Raw genomic sequence first — 19361 nt, 5'->3', positions numbered from 1 at the left:
CTGTGTTTTGATGATGAGAAATGAAAACTGGAACTAAACAAGAAAGCTTCCAGAAATCTTGCATGTACAGGTTGCCCTTTTGAAGTTTAAAATATACATACAATATATAAGGAATATATCAGAAGTAATATATATTGCAGCACTTCAATAACTTTTCTAAGTGTTTTTTTTTATGTGTGTCTGTTCCTATATCAACCATCCTTCCAGACAGTGATTTCCAGACTCCAACTTCTAGGCAAAAAGATTTTTTCTCAACACCCAATTAATCCTTCCATCAGTTACTTTCAATCCATGCCCCATGTTTATTAACTTGCCTGCTCATGGAATTCACTCTATCTCGGCTTCTTGTAATTTTATACAGACTCCCTTGTTCCAAAGAATCATTTTATCCAAACTGCTAAAACTAAGAGCTCCCTACATAAAATAATTTCTCTTCAATGTTTCCTACTTTAAACTCTTAAAGGTGGAACGTTCAGTCTCAAGTCAGGCTCAATAGTAGAGTTTCTCCTTGCACTCCACTCCCATTTACCTGATTAAAACAGCGATCACTGGATGGTAATTTCCATGAGAAGTTACACATCATCTTTTGTCATTGAGACCTTGAACTGCAGTGTTAGCTGCCTTCGTCATAGAATCATAGAATCCCTACAATGTGAAAACAGGCCATTCAGCCTATTGAGTCCACACCAACCCTCCAAACAGCATTCCACTCAAACCAACCTCTCTACCCTATCCCTGTAATCTTGCAATTCCCATGGCTAGCTCAGCGAGCCTGCACATTCCTGGACACTACAGGACAATTTAGCACGGCCAATCCAATGGGAAGGATGGGGATTGGCTGTAGGGGGAGACAATAGGGGCAAATCATTCACACATGGTCAAAAAGAGATTAATGAATGGTTTCATGGAGTGAAACTGTTCTCACTAGGGGTCAGTTAGCTCAGTTGGCTGGATGGCTGGTTTATGATGCAGCATCATACCCCAGCATGGATACAATTCCTGCACCAGCTGAGGTTACCATGAAGATGCCACCTTCTCAACCTCACCATTGTCTGAAGTATGGTGGCCTTAAGGTTAAACTCATAACAGTTGTTCCTGTCCAATGAGAGAATGGCCTTGTGCAGCTATGGGACACTTACTAGCCCTTGTGATAACAAGATTGATAGAGAGGAAGCCTACATTCCTATAGCACCTGTCGCCACCACCAGATATTCCAAAGTGCATTATGGATTTTACAGAACCCTTGCAAGGAGGATAGGGATTTGGAGTTTCACATCTCATCCAGAGGATGGGATCTCTGACAATGTAGCATTCCCTCAGCACTGCACTGAATTGTGAGAAAGGGTCTCAAGGACCTTAGGAGTGAGGTCAAGAAATAAGAGGGAGCTGCAGTTAACACCTTTATCTAACAAGGCATTATACTTATGAGTGCAGTGGAGCTCTGAATTCAATCAGTTGTAATTATTGACAGGGTAAATGCATGGAGGATGTTCCTGATGGGGAGTCCAGGAGAAGAGCTCACAGTCTCAAGATACAGGGTAGGCCATTTAGGACTGAGAAGAGGAGAAATGTCTTCATCCAGAGAGTGGGGAGCTTGTGGAATTCTCTGCCACAGAAAGTGGTTGAGGCCAAAACATTGAATGATTTCAAGAAGGAGTTAGATCTAGTTCTTTGAGCTAAAAGGATTTAGGGGTATGGGGGTGAAAGCAGAAACAGGAACTGATCAGCCATGATCATATTGAATATTGGAGTAGTCTCACTGGACTGAATGGCCCACTCCTGCTCCTATTTTCTAAGCTCCTATGTAATTGTTAAAAAGATTCTTCAACTCATTCAGTAATACTGGGATGGTGTTGGGAACCTCTACCATTTCAAAACACAGACATTCAATTCATTCAAAATATTTTTTCACACATATAAGATTGATGCTATAAACACTACTGGCACCAACCTGCCAAGTCCTTTTTTTGTTTATTCTGGATAAATAAATATTAGCAAATACCCATGCATTTCGAACCTGGCACACTTGGTAAAAAAATAACAATAAATAGGACGGTCCACTAGGAGAAACAAGTTGCCAGTTTCCTTTTACAATCCGAGGCTGCAGAGAGCTCAACTGCCACTTCTCATCCCGAACAGAATCCTCCTACCTTGAAGGGAAATACCGACGCCGACAGCCCGCACTTCCTCACCCTCCCCCCAAAAAAAAACACAAGCCAGCAAGTAAGACTTGGTGTTGTGCGAATTTTTACAGGCTTGCTCTGTCTCTCTCTTTAAGTATGAACTTACTGTCATCCAGATACAATGAACATCGCCAAACCTACCCCCATTCCCCCCCACCCCATACCTGCCCAAAACCCATGGTTGGATGGAAACCAAACAAACCCTGGAGTTAAGTGGAGCTTTTAAGTGTTGGCTTTTTTTTTCATTTCTTTTGATCGCATTCATGTTTAAAGCAACTTCAGAAACTTTAGGGGTGGATAAACAGAGTCAAACTTGTGTGACCATGGGTTTCCTGTTTGGTGAGCTGGTAGACTCTGGAATCCCACTGTCAGTGGGACAAAAACCATCCAACATGTCATTCTGTAGAGGCGTACAGAGATTGTCAATAAGCTCATCCTCCACCTCCTGGCTTTTCCCCGTCACTGACTGCGTTTTGGGGCTTGGGGGCAGGTAAGGGCAGGTCGTCACATGCGAATAGTGGGTTTGTTCCTCGCTTTCGATCTCCCTGTGGTAGAAGTAACTGAAATTGGAGACTATCACGGGCACTGGCAAGGAGATGGTGAGCACACCAGCAATGGCACAGAGGGATCCCACAATCTTGCCTCCGAGGGTGCTGGGGTACATGTCTCCGTAGCCCACAGTGGTCATGGTGACGACAGCCCACCAGAAGGACTCAGGGATGCTGGTGAAGGTGGTGTCCTTGTCCTCTGATTCAGCGAAGTAGACAGCGCTGGAGAACAGGATGACCCCGATAAAGAGAAAGAAGATGAGCAGGCCCAGCTCCCTCATGCTGGCTTTCAGGGTCTGGCCCAGGATCTGCAGGCCTTTGGAGTGCCGCGACAGCTTGAAGATCCGGAAGACCCTGACCAAACGGATGACCCTGAGGATGGCCAGAGACATGGCGGGTTGTGCCACCCCGCGCTGCCTGGCAAACTCGGTGCCCAGCGCCACAAAGTAAGGGATGATGGCCACAAAATCGATGATGTTCATGATGTCCTTGAAGAAGCCTGGCTTGCTGGGGCAGACGATAAATCTCAGGAAGAGTTCAAAGGAGAACCAGCAGATGCACATGGTCTCCACCACGAAGAAGGGGTCGTGGAAGGGGTTGCCCATTTCGTCCAGGTGGGTGCTGTTGCCCCGGTGGGGGTGAATGGCCAAGGTAGGGTCCTGCTCGTCCCTGAATTCAGGCAGGGTCTCCAAGCAGAAGACCACGATGGAGATCAGAATGACCAGCACTGAGATGATGGCCACCACCTTGGCAGGGGGTGAACTTTCGGGGTATTCAAAGAGCAGCCAGAGCTGCCTCTGGAACTCATTCGTAGGCATTGGCTTCTCCTCCTCTTTGATGAAGCCCTCGTCCTCCCGGAAGCGGGTCATGGCCTCGTCCCCCAACTCGTAAAACCGGAGTTCCTCCATGAAGACCTCCAGGGAGACACTGTTTGGTCTTTTCAACCTGCCCCCGGATTGGTAATAGTACAGGATCGCATCGAAGCTGGGGCGGTTCCTATCGAAGAAGTACTCATTCCGGAGGGGGTCGAAATAGCGGATTCGCCTCTGGGGGTCCCCGAGGAGGGTATCTGGGAACTGCCGGAGGGTCTTGACCTGAGTCTCGAAGCGGAGGCCAGACACATTGATGACCACCCTCTCGCAGCACTCGTTATGCTCTTGCCTGCACAGCTCATAGCTCTTCTGATAATTGCACAGAGCTTTCTCCATGGTCTCTCCCGCTGCTCACAAACTGAGGGAGGGTTCTGGTTCACATGTTGCTGCTTCAGATCTCCACGCTAGCACTGAGACAGGATCTCTGCAAGGGGATTTTTTTTTAGAGAGAGAGATTGGAGGGAGGGAGGGTGGTGGGGAGGGTTGTATGCAAGAGCTCTCTGTGTGTGTGTGTGTGTGTGTTATTTTTCTTTGGCAATATTAAACAGTATATCGTTTTGCAGCCAGCCCCTCCTCGGGATCGAGATCAAGTGTTCAGCCAACTCCGGCTGATGACACAGAAATAAACCCCCAAACGGGCCGCCTCTTTAACACTTTCGCTGCTTCGTTCACTCCAACTCGCTCAGAGTCACACAGCCTTCCCTGGGAACAGCATCATATATGTCGAAAAATATCCAAAAAGAGCAATTGCACAACAAGAAAAATTACTGTAATAAATATAACCAGGACACTTGTGTGCTGTTCCTTTAATTTTTTCTGAATGTATTTATTTCTCTCATATTTCTTGTTTTTTTTTAAATGTTCCCATTTGCTTTGCTTCTTACATTTATTTTTTTAAAAGATCATGCTTTACTCTGACATTTTCTTTCTCCACTGTTCTGTTGTCATAGAGTCATAGATTTGTACAGCAGGGAAACAGACCCTTTGGTCCAACTCATCTGTGCTGACCAGGTAACCCATACTAATTTAGTCCAGTTTGCCGTCACTTGGCCCATATCCCTCTAAACCCTTCCTATTCATATACCCATCTAGATGCCTTCTAAATGCTGTAATTGTACCAGCCTTCACCACTTCCTCTGGCAGCTCGTTCATACATGCACCAACCTCTGTATGGATAAGTTGACCCTTAAATCCCTTTTAAATCTTTCCCCTCTTATCTTAAACCATTTTGGACTGCCACTGCTCTGGGGAAAAGACCTTGGCTATTCACCCTATCATGCCAGTCATGATTTTATAACCCTCTATAAGGTCACCCCCAAGCCTCCGACACTCCAAGGAAAACAACCCCAGCTTGTTCAGTCTCTCCCTACAGCTCAAGCTCTCTAACCCTGTCAACATCCTTAGAAATCTTTGTGAATCATTTCAACTGTTCTACTGTTGCACTCTTTGGTATGTGACATTTGAATCTAGTTTCTTGCCTGCATTTTCTGCATCTACACCTCTCTATCCTTATTCTCCTTTGATTCAAATTGTTAGTATTCTTATTTTTTTATCAAAAAAGTGATTACAGAGACCCTGGTCTGCATTATAAAGTTTGCACGTAGCAGCATCATTTTTATATAAAGACTGTAATTTAAGTGTGGGTAAAAGTGAGGAATGCAGATGCTGGAAACCAGAGTTTAGATCAGAGTGGTGCTGGAAAAGCACAGTAGGTCAAGCAGCATCATTCCTGATGAAGGGTTTTTGCCCGAAACATCGATTTTCCTGCTCCTCGGATGCTGCCTGACCTGCTGTGCTTTTCCAGCACCTCACTTATCTAAAAACTGTAATTTAAGTGTGTTGAGGATAAACACATGAAACTGTACCTGTGGTGACTGCTCTGACCAGCCTGGCCTTGTTAGTGTAGCTGTGTAGGTCTTGTGTAGAATTGATAGCACCATTTTGGCACTGACCTGTAGCGACAATTACTTGCCATATCAGCATCTATCACCCTTCATCTTTGCACCCTATTGGCATATTCCTTCTTTTCATCTCTGTGTTGATCAAACTTTTCTTAAGAAAACAAAAGTGAATGTACAACACCTTTTTGGGGTCTAGAGTGTAATACCTGTGGTGAAAGTAGGTTCAATTGATGCATTCTGAAGGGGATTCATTCACCAGCTATCCATGTCGCTGGCCAGACCAGCATTTATTGCCCATCCCTCATTGCCCAGAGAGCATGTAAGGGGCAAATGAATCACATGTAGGCCAGACTCCCTTCCCTAAAGGGCATTAGTGAACTAGATGGGGTTTTCCCCAACACTGGTTTCACGGTCAGTTTTAGTCTTTAATTCAAGATTTTTTCTTTAATTTATGGCAAGGTTTGAACCCAGATCCCTAGAACATTAAACAAGAAAACAGAAAGAACTGCTGATGCTGGAAATCAGAAATGAAGACTGAAATTGCTGGAGAAACTTGGTAGGTGTGTGGAGAGAAATCAAAGTTAACATTTCAGGTCCAGTGACCCTTCTTCAGAACCAGTTCTGCTGAGGTTCTCCAGCATTTTCTGTCTTTATTCCCTGGAACATTATCTGTGTCTCTGGGTTAATAGTCTAGCAATAATACCACCAGGCCATTGCCTCCACTGGAGGGGAAGGCAGAAGGTACAGGGTGAAGGGGAGAATGGTCGCTGAGGGAAACACTAATTTGGAGTGCTAGTGCTGACATGATGGACTGAATGGCTTTTTTTTTGCATTACAATAGTTCTGTGATCTGTGCTATTCAGCTCATACATTCACTCAGGGGATCTGGTCTCTCAGCTCACTGAACAACTGGTTTGCAATGCAGAGTAATGCCAACAGCATGGGCTCAATTCCCACACTGAGTGATATTACCATGAAGCTACCCACCTTCACAACCTTACCCATCATCTGAGGCATGGCAACCTTCCAGTAAAGTTGACCACTGGGACATAGTGACTTTACCTTCACCTATGCAGTACCTCACTCCTTCCATGCACATTCTCACTAAAGTTTTTTTTTAAATTTCCTATTTATTGAAGGCTATTTTATGTTTGGGGACCTTGGGTTTGATCTCATTGTCACGTGTCTGTTCTTCAACATCTCACATATATATATATAGAACTCTTAACATAGTAGAATGTCCCAAGGTGCTTCACAGGAACATTTTCAGAACAGATTTTGTCACCAAGCCACATAAGGGAAGTGACCAAATGCTTAGTCAAAGAGATCAGATTTAAAGGAAATGTCTTCAGGAGAAATGTGAAGTATAGCAGTCCTGGAATACTTAGGGAATTGAAATGTTTGAAAGGGTGAAGGAGCCACAAAAGGTCAGAATTATTCAAAATACCTCAGAGTTGCTGAGGAATTCTCATGACTAGATTTGGTGTTTGCCATTGGTACTGAAGTATATTCAAGGCAGGCGTTGGCCTGGTGTTATTGTGGGAACATATAAACAGGAGTAGGCATTCACCCCCTCAAGCCTGTTCCACAATTTAATGAGATCGTGGCTGATCTGAGGCCTAACTCCATATACCTGCCTTTTGCCCATGTCCCTTGCTGAACAAAAATCTGTCTATCACAGATTAAAAATGAGCAACTCATCCAGCATCTGCTGCCATTTTTGGAAGAGCATTTCAAACAACTCCCACCCTTTGTGTGTAAAAGTGCTTCCTAACATCTCTCCTGAATGGTCTGGCCGTAATTCTCAGACTGTGCCCCCAGTTCTAGAATCTCCAGCCAATGGAAAATAGTTTATCTATCCTGTCTTTTCCTCTTAATAAATTGAAAACTTTGACCAGATTATCCCTTGACCTTTTAAATTCCAGAGAAGACAGGCCAAATTTGTACAACCAATCCTCATAATTTAACCCCTGATATCCAGGTATTATTCCTGTAAACTCAAGTTGTAATCCATCCAAGTCCAGTATATCCTTCCAAAGATGTGGTGCCATAATTATTGTGAGACTATTAATCCAGAGACCCAGGTAATGTCCTGGGGACCTGTATTCAAATCCCACCATGGTAGATGATGGAATTTAAATCGAATAGAAATCTGGAATTATGACTCGAATGATGACCATGACACTATTGTAAAAATGATCTGGATCATTAATGTTCTTCAGGGAAGGAAACTGCCATCTGCAATAAATGCTTGCCTAGCCAACAAAGACCGAATCCATCAGGGAATTGGAGACAAATCAGGATGATTAGAGCTCAGATATTCAGTAGTGAAATCAGTGGGGTGGGTGGTTAATCAAAATTTACACCGGTCTCAAAGAAAAGCTGTTTGAGGTGAGGGCAAATGGATCTATTGACCTGAGATAGATTTCAGTCAGGTAAAGATGTTGAGGTTTGAAGCAACAGCAATACGAATGGAGACAAGGTGCATTCTGCATCTGCTTGAAGAGTAGGTCATCTTCGTATGTTCCACTTCCCACTCCTCTGCTCCTCATCCTTCCCAGAGGGACATACCCACATGGTTAAATGCAGAATGCTTAGGAACAGTCAGATCTTACAGACTCCTAATGATATAAAGTGATATTGCAATCGTGTTTGGTTCAAGTATTGGATTACAAAGTTGCCGTGGAAGGTTGGTTTACTTCCAATGTTCTGTCGCGGGTTGTGTGATGCAGGAGCCAAGAGAACCGGCTTACTTGAATTGCAAACGAGGCAGCCTTTAGATAACTGCATGGTAGTGAGCTTTCACTAGGCAAAGGGCAGGTAATAGGAGCTCTACATGAAAGATATGCTGTGAAGCTTAGCTTATCAAGCTCATCTTTTACAGAGCTATGGTGGTTCCTGCCCTCCTATATGGTTCTGAAATGTGGACTATCTACAGAGCCCAAAACATCAATTTCCCTGCTCCTCAGATGTTATTTGACTTGCTGTGCTTTTCCAGCACCACTCTAATCTTGCCTACAGAGAGACCTTAAGGCGCTGGAGCAGTACCATCAACGCTGCCTGCGCACTATTCTGTGAATCCACTGAGAAGAAAGGTGCATCAACATCAGCTTTCCTGAACTGACCACCCTTGATCAGCTGTGATGGGCAGGGCACGCTGTCCACATGACTGACACAAGACTCCGCAAGCAGGTGCTTTACTCTCAGCTTCAAAACTAGGCATTGGGCAAGGAAACCTCTTGCTGGTTACCACATACCATCCTCCCTCAGCTGGTGAATTGGTACTTCTCCATGTTGAGCAACACTTGGAGGGAACACTGAGGATGGCAAGGATACAAAATATTCTCTGGGTGGGGGATTTCAATGTCCATCACCAAGACTGGCTTGGCAGCAGCTCGATTGATCAATCTGGTCAGGTCCTAAAGGACATAACTGCTAGACTGGGTCTGCAGCGGGTGCTGAGGGAACCAACAAGAGATAAAAAACATACTTAACCTCATCCTTACCAATCTGCCAGTTACAGATGCACCTGGCAATGACAGTATTGGTATGAGTGACCACCACACAGTCCTTGTGGAGACAAAGTCCTGCCTTCACATTGAAAATAACTGTGTGGCACTATCACTGTGCTAGTTGGGATAGACGTTGAACAGATCTAGCAATTCAAGGCTGGGCATTCATGAGGTGCTGTGGGTCATCAATAGCAGCAGAATTGTACTCCAGCACAATCTGTAACCTCATGGTCTGGCACATCCTCCATACAACCATTACCATTAAGCCAGGGGTTCAACCCTGGTTCAATGGAGCGCGCAGGAGGGCATTTCAGGAGCAGCACCAGGCATACTTGAAAATGAGGTGTCAACCTCGAGAAACAACCAAACAGGACTACTGGCATGCCAAACAGCATAAGCAGCAAATGTTAGACAGAGCTCAGTGATCCCACAATCACCGGATCAGATCTAAGCTCTGTTGTCCTGCCTCATCCAGCCATGAATGGTGGTAGACAATGAAACAACTCACTGAGGATGCTCCACAAATCTCCCCATCCTCAATGATGGAAGGACCCAGCACATCAGTGTGAAAGGTAATGCTGAAGCTTTCACAGCAATCTTCAGCCAGAAGTGCCGAGTGGATGATCCATCTCAGCTTCCTCCAGTGGTCCCCAGCATCACATATACCAGTCTTCAGCCAGTTTGATTCACTCCACGTGATATCACAAAATGATTGGAGACACTGGATACTGCAAAGGCTACAGGCCCTGACAATAATCCGGCAAAGTACTGAAAACTTGTGCTCCAGAACTTGCCGCTCCCCTAGCCAAGCTGTTCCAGTACAATTACAACACTGGCGTCTATCCAACAATGTGGAAAATTGCCCAGGTATGTACTGTATATACCAGGCAGGACAAATCCAACCCAGCCAATTACCACCCCATCAGTCTACTCTCAATCATCAGTAAAGTGATGGAAGGTGCCATCAACTGTGCTATCAAGCAGCACCTGTTCAGCAATAACCTTCTCAGTGACACCAAGTTTGGGTTCTGCCAGGGCCACTCAGCTCCTGACTTCATTACAGCCCTGGTTCAAACATAGAGCTGAATTCCAAAGGGGAAGGGAGAGTGACAGTCCATGACATCAAGGCTGCATTTGATCAAGCATGGCAGCATGGAGCCCGAACAACACTGGAATTGGTGAGTGTTTGGCAAACTCTCCAGTGGTTAGAGTCATGGATGACACATAAGAAGATCACCATGATTATAGGAAGTCAGTCATGTCAGCTCCAGGATAACTCTGCAGGAGTTCCTTAGGGTAGTGTCCTAGGCCCAACCATATTCAGCTGCTTCACCAATGACCTTTCCTCCATCATACGTCAGATGAGTGGATGTTTGCCAATAAATGGGGCAATGTTCAGCACTATTTGTGACTCCTCAGGTACTGAAGTGGTCCATGTCCAAATGCAACAGGATTTGGACAATATCCAGGCTTTATGAGCAAAAACAGCTCCTCCCTGTCAGCCTGCTTACGTGTTTGAAAACCTCTGTCAAATCTCCTCTCAGTCTTTTTCTCTCCAAGGAGGACAGTCCCAAATTCTTCAATCAATTCCCACACATTTTAAGGTAATTGATTAAAGAGCCAAAGGGAGTTGATTTTTTTTTAATGAGCTATTTATACAATATAGAAAGCACTACCTGAAATGGTGGCAGAAACAGATTTAATAGAATTTTCGAAAAGGAATTGGATTAATATTTGAAGGGGGAGAAACTTGCAGCCTATGAGAGAAAAATTAAAGCACAGAGGAAACGTATGGTAACACTTTCCAAGAGCCAGCACAGACTCAATAGGCTGAATAGCTAACTTTAATGCTGCAAAATGCTACAAACCCCTTTGTGCATCTTAATCCATTAGCTATTACTTAGCGTGACCACTTAATTTGTCCCAATCTTGTTGAGTGGTATCACTATTGGTTACTTGCCATTAGCCCTAATATTCTCAGCAAGTTTATAATATTGTTATGTCCTGCACATCATTCATCAATGGTCTGAATGTCGGTTCTGGACCAGAATCCATTGGAATTCCACCAGACTCCAGCTCAATACACAAACTTGTTGTACATCATTACTTTTGCTTTCTGTTGCCAGGCCAATTTTTGATTAGTTTGCTCTTACATTGTGGACTTTTATCATCTTTAAAAGCCCTCAGCAACTAATTTAATTACTTCCAAAGTAAAGATTTCACTGATTTGTGATGGATGACTTATTGGTTCTAAAACTATGCTGACTATCACTTGTGACATTGTGCTCTTGAGATGAATATTGATAATGTCTTGTAAAATAGTTGGTGGCACATCACTGATAGATTTCTCTCTTTGAATCAATTTGTAATTTATTGTGTCATATCTTGCTTTTTTAAAAAGAAAATATTTAAAACCAGGACTATAAGAAACTACAGAAAGTTTTGAACACAGCCTAGAACATCACCTGAGCCAACCTTCCATCCATTGATACTATCTTTATTCCTCGCTGCCATGGAAAAGACAGCCAGCATCATCAAAGCCTCCTCATACCCCGGTTATAATCTCTTCCAACCTGTTCTGTCGGCAGAAGATATGAAATCGTAGACACGCGCACCAATAGCTTCTTCCCTGCTGTTATTAGACTCTGAATGGACCTCTCCAATTTCAAATTTAATATTGATCTTGTTTTTTGTGCACTTCTTCGCAGCTATAATTTGTATTCCTTGCTCTGTTCTATCAATGTGTGATCTTTGTATGTTATGATCTGCCTGTCCTGCACACAAAACAAAACTTCGCTGTACTCAGGTACATGTGACAATAATAAATCAAACCAAATCACTTCAGGTAGCTCCAATTTTCAGTGTAGCAATTTATTCACAAAGCTTCTAAAATTTTAATCAGGCACCTAAAGACAACATTGAATAGTGTGATGAAGATGTTATTATTATTTGTGGACTTGGCTTGTAAATAGAGCTAAATGAGTTTCTCGTTGTCAGTTCTGTGAAGGTGATTTGTTGTTTGTTTGAGGATCGGAAACTTCTGTTAAGTAGTGAATCAGAACAATATTTCGAAGAACAGACCTAAGTTGAATGATTAGACAATCTACCTAGTGAGTGAAGTACCACCGTGGGATTAGTAGCTTTGATCACTGAAGCTAGGGAAAAAAATGAGAATGTGAAGGATATGATGATTATGCAAGAATTCTGAAGTAATATCCCATTAACCTGAAGAATTATTCAGATCAGTGTCAAGTATCAAAAACCTGAGAAGTGGCAATTCTAGCAGATTCCTATGATATTGCACACAGTTATATTTTGGGAAATGATCATATGGGAATCAGCAAGGAGGACGCTAAAATAATAAAGGAGAAAGATGCAGAATGAACTTCCGGAGGAAATAGTGAACGTGGGTACAATTACAACATTTAAAAAATGCTTGGATAAGTTCATGAATAGCAAAGGTTTAGAGGGATACAGGTCAGGAGCAGGCAGGCGGGCTACTTTGGGATCATGATCAGCATGGACTGGTTGGACCAAAGGGTTTGTTTCCATGCTGTATGACTCTATGACCTGAAGGTGGTATTACAAAAAAGAAATGCTTTCTTTGTTAAAAAAAAGTTTGAGTATACTAAAGCTGGAGGTTAAATGGTAGACAACATGTTGGGACTATTTCCTGTATCTAGAAATGGTTAAAAGCTAAGTTCACCGAACTTCATCAAGTACAAATCCTCAATTATGTGAATTGTGTAATTAGTACTCCAGACAGGTAAATAAAAATAGTGTGTGAAACCTTGATATGTTAAAGCAATAGGGATAAAATAAAACTATCAGAGAAAACGAATCAGCAATTTGAAGCTCAAAAGTCAACCATCCAGTAATCCAAATGCATATTATGACAGTACTTAAAAATTAGATAAGTTATGCTATCCCCAGAAAACAACTACAAAAGCTATTTCAAAATCATAAATCAATTTGTGTAAATAGGCCAGGAGAAATGTCTTTTGCTTGCATGCTATTAATGTAGGGGATGTGTTATCCATAAAGCAACATCTTTACAGACTCAACCCAGAGAAGTTACAACAAGTGAGGGAAGAGTTCAGGTTCATGATGAACAATTACATTATTGAATTGAGTCGTAGTAGCTGTAGCTTTCCTTTTGTGACAAAATCAGATGTATCACCATGATTATGTATCAATTATTGCAAAGTCAATGTGCTTACCAAGGCAGATTCATATCTGATTCCAGTATTAGAGGGTTGTATTGAGAGGATTGCACAAGCATTGTTTATTATTAAACTTGAACAATTAAAGGGTGTCAACAAATTTCATTGTCTAAGTCAAAGAAGTATCAGCTTTTGTAACCTTTTGCAGGTTCCTGCCCAAGCAACTCACAATCCTGACTTAGAACTATATCACCGTTCCTCCACTATTGCTTGTTCAAAAACCTAGAAATTCCCTTCAACCCCACTACCTACAATAAATGGATTACAGCAGTTCCAAAAAGCAGCTCACCATCTGCTCTGAAGGACAGCTACGATCAGCAGTAACTGCTGGCCCAGCCAGTGAAGCCCATAACCCCAAAAAATAATATTTGTAGAATGTAAAAGCATTGCTGTTTGGGATGAAAAATGCACGAGCAACCTTTGAATTATCAATAAGGTCATCAAAATATTATGCAATTCTCTTGCTAATTGTGTCTAGTCAAACCTCAGAGAAATATATATGACAGTCTTGTCAGTAGGGCAATCAATGCTTACAGGGAAAGGGCAGGAAAGTGGATGTGACAATTGTTGGAACAGCCATGATCCCATTGAATGGTGGAGCAGGCTTGAGGGGCTGAATGACACACTCCTGTTTCTACTTTTTATGGTTTTGTGTTCTTGTGGACAGGGAGAAAGTGAGGACTGCAGATGCTGGAGACCAGAGTTGAAAAGTGTGGTGCTGGAAAAACACAGCAGGCCAGGCAGCATCCGAGGAGCAGGAGAATCGACGTTTCGGGCATAAGCCCTTCTTCAGGAATGAGGCTGGTGTGCCAATCAGGCTGAGATAAAAGGTTGGGGGAGGGAATTTGGGGGAGGGGCACTGGGAATACGATAGGTGGAAGGAGGTGAGGGTGATAGACCGGAGAGGGGGTGGGGGCGGAAAGTCGGGAAGAAGATTGCAGGTCAAGAGGGGGTTGAGACTGAGATAAGGTGGGGGGAGGGGAAATGAGGAAGCTGGAGAAATCTACATTCATCCCGTGTGGTTGGAGGGTTCTTAGGCGAAAGTTGAGGCGGTCTTCCTCCAGGCGTCATGTGGCCAGGGTCTGGCAATGGAGGAGGCCAAGGACTTGCATGTCCTTGGTGGAGTGGGAGGGGAAGTTAAAGTGTTCAGCCACGGGGCGGTTGGGTTGGTTGGTGCGGGTGTTCCAGAGGTGTTCTCTGAAACGTTCCGCAAGTAGGTGGCCTGTCTCCCCAATGTAGAGGAGACCACATCGGGTGCAGCGGATACAGTAAATGATGTGTGTGGAGGTGCAGGTGAATTTGCGACAGATATGGGACACCACCCAACACCCTCCACCTCCTCCATGATTTTCGCTTCCCCGGCCCCCAATGCCTTACCTTCACGATGGACATCCAGTCCCTATACACTTCCATCTGCCATCACGAAGGCCTCCAAGCCCTCCACTTCTTCCTCTCCCACCGACCCCAAGCAGTACCCTTCCACTGACACCCTCCTTCGACTGACTGAACTGGTCCTCACTCTTGACAACTTCTCCTTCCAATCCTCCCACTTCCTCCAAACCAAAGGAGTAGCCATGGGCACCCGCATGGGCCCCAGCTATGCCTGCGTCTTCGTCGGATATGTGGAACAGTCCATCTTCCACAGCTACACTGGCACCACCCCCCACCTTTTCCTCTGCTACATCGATGATTGTATTGGCGCTACCTCGTCCTCCCAAGAGGAGGTTGAACAGTTCATCCACTTTACTAACACCTTCCACCCTGACCTCAAATTTACCTGGACCATCTCAGACTCCTCCCTCCTCTTCCTAGGCCTCTCCAATTCTATCTCGGGCGACCAACTCAACACAGACATTTACTACAAACCAACCGACTCCCACAGCTACCTAGATTACCCCTCCTCCCACCCTGCCCCCTGTAAAAATGCCATCCCATATTCCCAATTCCTTCATCTCCGCCACATCTGCTCCCAGGAGGACCAATTCCACTACCGAACAACCCAAATGGCCTCCTTCTTCAAAGACCGCAATTTCCCCTTCGACGTGGTCGACGATGCTCTCCACCGCATCTCCTCCACTTTCCGCACCTCCGCCCTTGAATCCCGCCCCTCCAATCGTCACCAGGACAGAACCCCACTGGTCCTCACCTTCCACCCCACCAACCTCCAGATACATCCTCAGTCATTTCCGCCACCTCCAAACAGACCCCACCACCAGGGATATATTTCCCTCCCCACCCCTATCAGCATTCTGGAGAGACCACTCCCTCTCCAACTCCCTCGTCAGGTCCACACTCCCCACCAACCCAACCTCCACTCCCGGCACCTTCCCCTGCAACCGCAAGAAGTGCAAAACTTGTGCCCACACCTCCCCCCTCACCTCCCTCCAAGGCCCCATTGGATCCTTCCATATCTGTTGCACCTCCACACACGTCATTTACTGTATCCGCTGCACCCGATGTGGTCTTCTCTACACTGGGGAGACTCTATTCCTGATGCAGGGTTTTTGCCCAAAATGTCAATTTTCCTGCTCCTCGGATGCTGCCTGACCTGCTGTGCTTTTCCAGCACCACTCTAATCTAGACTCTGGTTTCCAGCATCTGCAGTCCTTGTTTTTACCTATCAGGCAATTTAGCCTGGCTAATCTACCCAATTTCTGTTCTTGTTTTAGATTTCCAGCATCTGCAGTATTTTGTGTTTACCTTTGTCTATAGATTTTCTCACTTGTCTAAGCAGTTTTGGATCCACCTGTCCTTTTTGTGCTGGCTCTTTGCAGTAATCATCAGTTTGTACACCTTTGATCTTGTTTTTAACTAATTTCAGCTCCAGTTGTCACTGCCGTGTGTTCTTCCGTGTTATTCCTGTTGCTCTCTCAATAGCTTTGGCATCATCCATCACATCTAATACTCTTCCTCCAACTGGCTTAATAGACCTATCTTTGGAGAATGTTTCTCAGTTTCCCCACGATCAAGCGGAAATAACTCTTGGTGCTGTTATGATGGAAATGTTAATATGCTTGTATCAAATACATCCCCATTACTTTAATACATCCATTCATCAAGTTAAAACAAATGAGTTCACAACTCTGTTAAAAATAGTTTGAGGGTGGGGTGGTGATGTGAGGAGAAGGATTTCAGACAAGGGTGTTAACATCTCTGACAGTTATTTCTACTGTTCTGATTAATGGCAACTGACCTAAGTGGGTTACACTTTTGTCTCTCAGTCAGAAGTTTGTTATAGAGTCATAGAGTCATAGAATTGTACAGCATGGAAACAGACACTTAGTCCTAACTCGATCATGCCATCAGGACATCCTAAATTAATCTAGTCCCATTTGGCGCATATGCCTTTAAACCCTTCCTATTCATGTACCCATCCAGACGCCTTTTAAATGTTATAATTGTAGCAAGTCTCCACCACTTCCTCTGGCAGCTCAGTCCATACATGCACCGCTCTCTGCATGAAAGATTTGCCCCTCAGGTCCCTTTTCTATCTCTCCTTTCTCATCTTAAACCTTTGCCTCCTCCACGGTAGGAAAAAGACCTTGGCTATTCATGTCCCTGCCCCTCCCCCCGCCATGATTTTATAAACCTCTATAAGATCACCCTCAGCCTCCAACACTCCAGGGAAAACAGCCCCAGCCAACTCAACCTCTCCCTATAGCTCAAACCCTCCAACCTTGGCAACATCCTTGTAAATCTTTTCTGCACCCTTTCAAGTTTAAGAACATTTTTCCTATAGCAGGAAGACTAAAATTGAATACAGTATTCCAAAGGTGGCCAGTACAGCTGCAACATGACATCCCAACTCCTATACTCAATGCACTGTTCAATGAAGGCAAGCCTTCTTCACTACCCTGTTCACTTGCAACTCCACCTTTAAGAAGCTATGACCCTGCACCTCAAGGTCTCCTTATTTGGCAAACTCCCCAAGACCTTACCATTAACTGTATAAGTCCTGTCCTGCTTTGCCCTACCAAGAATCAACACCACACATTTATCTAAATTGAGCTCTATCTGCCACTCCTTGGCCCATCTGATCACGATCCAATTGAAAGAAACCTTCTTCATTGTCCACTACACCACCAATGTCATATGCAAACTTAATAACCACTTATTTCATATGCTCATCCAAATTGTTTATATAAATGACAAAAAGCAGTGAACCAAGCACTGATCCTTGCAGCACACTTTAGTCAAAGGCCTCCAGTCCAAAAAACAACCCTCCACCACCACTCTCTGTCTCTTATGGTTCGAGCCAACTTTTTTATCCAAGTATCTAGGTCTCCCTGGATTCCATGTGATCTAACCTTGCTAATCAGTCTACTGTGCAGAAACTTGTTGAACACTTTGCTGAAGTCTATACAGACAACATCCATTATTATGCCTTCTTTGTCGCTTCTTCAAAAATCTCAATGAGGTTAGTAAGACACAATTTCCCATGCAGAAAGTCATGTTGATTATCCCTAATCAGTCCTTCCCTTTCCAAATGCATCTAAATCCTGTCCCTCAGAATCCTCTCCAAGAACTTACCCACCACTGACATCAGGCCCATCGATCTATAGTTCCCTGGCTTTTCTTACCACATTTCTCAAATAGTGGCACCACAGTAGCCAGCCTCCAGTCTTCAGTCCTTACCTGTGGCTATTGATGATACAAGTGTCTCAGCAAGGGGGTCTAGTAATCTCTTCCCTAGCTTCCCATAAAGTTCTGGGATATACCTGATAAAGTTCTGGGGGTTTGTCCACCTTTATGCATTTTAAGACATCCAGCACTTTGTTCTCTGTAATATGGACACTTTTCAAGATATCGCTATTTATTTCTCCAAACTCTCTAGCTTCCGTAAATACTGACGGAAAATATTCGTTTAGTATCTCACCTATTTCCTGTAGTTCCACATATAGGCAGCCTTGTTGATCTTTAAGGGGTCCTATTCCCTCCCTAGTTACTTTTTTTTGCCCTTATTGTATTTGTAGAATCCCTTTGGATTCTCCCTAATCCTATTTGGCAAAGCTATCTCATGTCCCCTTTTTGCCCTCCTGATTTCCTTCTTGATTATACTGCTTTTGCTTTTATACTCCTCTAGGGATTCACTCAATCCCAGATGTCTATACCAGCCATACGCCTCCTTTTTCTTGACCAGAGTCTTGATTTCTCTAGCCATCCAATATTTCCTACACTTACCAGCCTTGGCCTTCACACTAACAGGGACATACTGCCTCTGGACTCTCGTTATATCATTTTTGAAGGCCTCCCACTTTCCAACTGTCCCTTTATCTTGCTCTGACAATGGTCATACTGTCAACTATTTGTTTTGACATGAGAATGCCCCTTTTACCTATCTCTGATCAGATGGACACGATAGACATATTCACTGCATTGTCACCTTTTGAGCCTGTTTGTGATAAAGGAAAGCCTGTGGGAACCTCTGACACTCACAGGTTAATGTGTAAACTTTCCAATCAAATTGTGAGGTGGTTATAGTGTCCTTACATCTGAGCTAGGAGGTCTGCATCCCACCCATTCAGAGGAATGCAATAATATCTCTGAACATGTTGGTTAAGAAATATGTGTAACTGAGTTTCAACTACACTGTCTGGGTCTGCTTTGTGTTTGGAATTTACAAGCACTCCACACCCTTTGTCTCTTATTACGCTGTCCCTTGCTGGATCTGCTGTATGAGCCTGCATTGAGCATTGATGTACACTCCAACATGTTCCCAGCTAATAATTCAATCCAAGCCTAATTGTGATGATCTGCATTCTTAACATCAAGAAGACAGAGATGTTGAGGCTAAGCTGTGTACTTCACCTACGTACGTTCAGCATCAATGGAGTACTGCAAAAGAATAAATTTGGGAGTCGGTGATGATGGGTTGAATGGTGACAAACACTCAAGTAATGATGGAATTAAAGCGTGGAGAACCAGATATTCGCACAGGATGACACCTTTAATAATAATGCTCCTGGGACTGTCAGCTCTATTCAGTTGATGCCATTACTGATAGCAGGATTAATTTTCTGAGAACTCTTGAGAGTTCAGCACATTGTCGAATGTGGTGTGGAAAGCATGCTGCACTGTCAGAGGGGTTAATTTTGGGCTGAGATATTAAACTGAGGCCTTTT

The 19361-nt window shown here is 43.9% G+C and overlaps 1 protein-coding gene across 1 annotated transcript; it reads right to left on the bottom strand.

The window, feature by feature from the left end:
- Positions 1-1954: 1954 nt before the first annotated feature.
- Positions 1955-4100, bottom strand: LOC140489348 (potassium voltage-gated channel subfamily A member 1-like). The gene has a single exon (XM_072588814.1). It carries the CDS (start codon positions 3937-3939, stop codon positions 2491-2493), a length of 1449 nt encoding a protein of 482 aa, XP_072444915.1. The 5' UTR covers positions 3940-4100; the 3' UTR covers positions 1955-2490.
- Positions 4101-19361: the final 15261 nt, after the last annotated feature.

Source organism: Chiloscyllium punctatum, chromosome 18 (genome assembly GCF_047496795.1).
Source record: "Chiloscyllium punctatum isolate Juve2018m chromosome 18, sChiPun1.3, whole genome shotgun sequence".
Classification (NCBI taxonomy): Eukaryota; Metazoa; Chordata; class Chondrichthyes; order Orectolobiformes; family Hemiscylliidae; genus Chiloscyllium; species Chiloscyllium punctatum.
The sequence above is the reverse complement of the archived record's forward strand: the minus strand, read 5'-3'. Positions and strand labels throughout refer to the sequence as shown.

What these genes read in the sequence shown, in the direction of transcription:
- LOC140489348 (XM_072588814.1), bottom strand. Translation starts at nt 3,939, where the DNA reads ATGGAGAAAGCTCTGTGCAATTATCAGAAGAGCTATGAGCTGTGCAGG.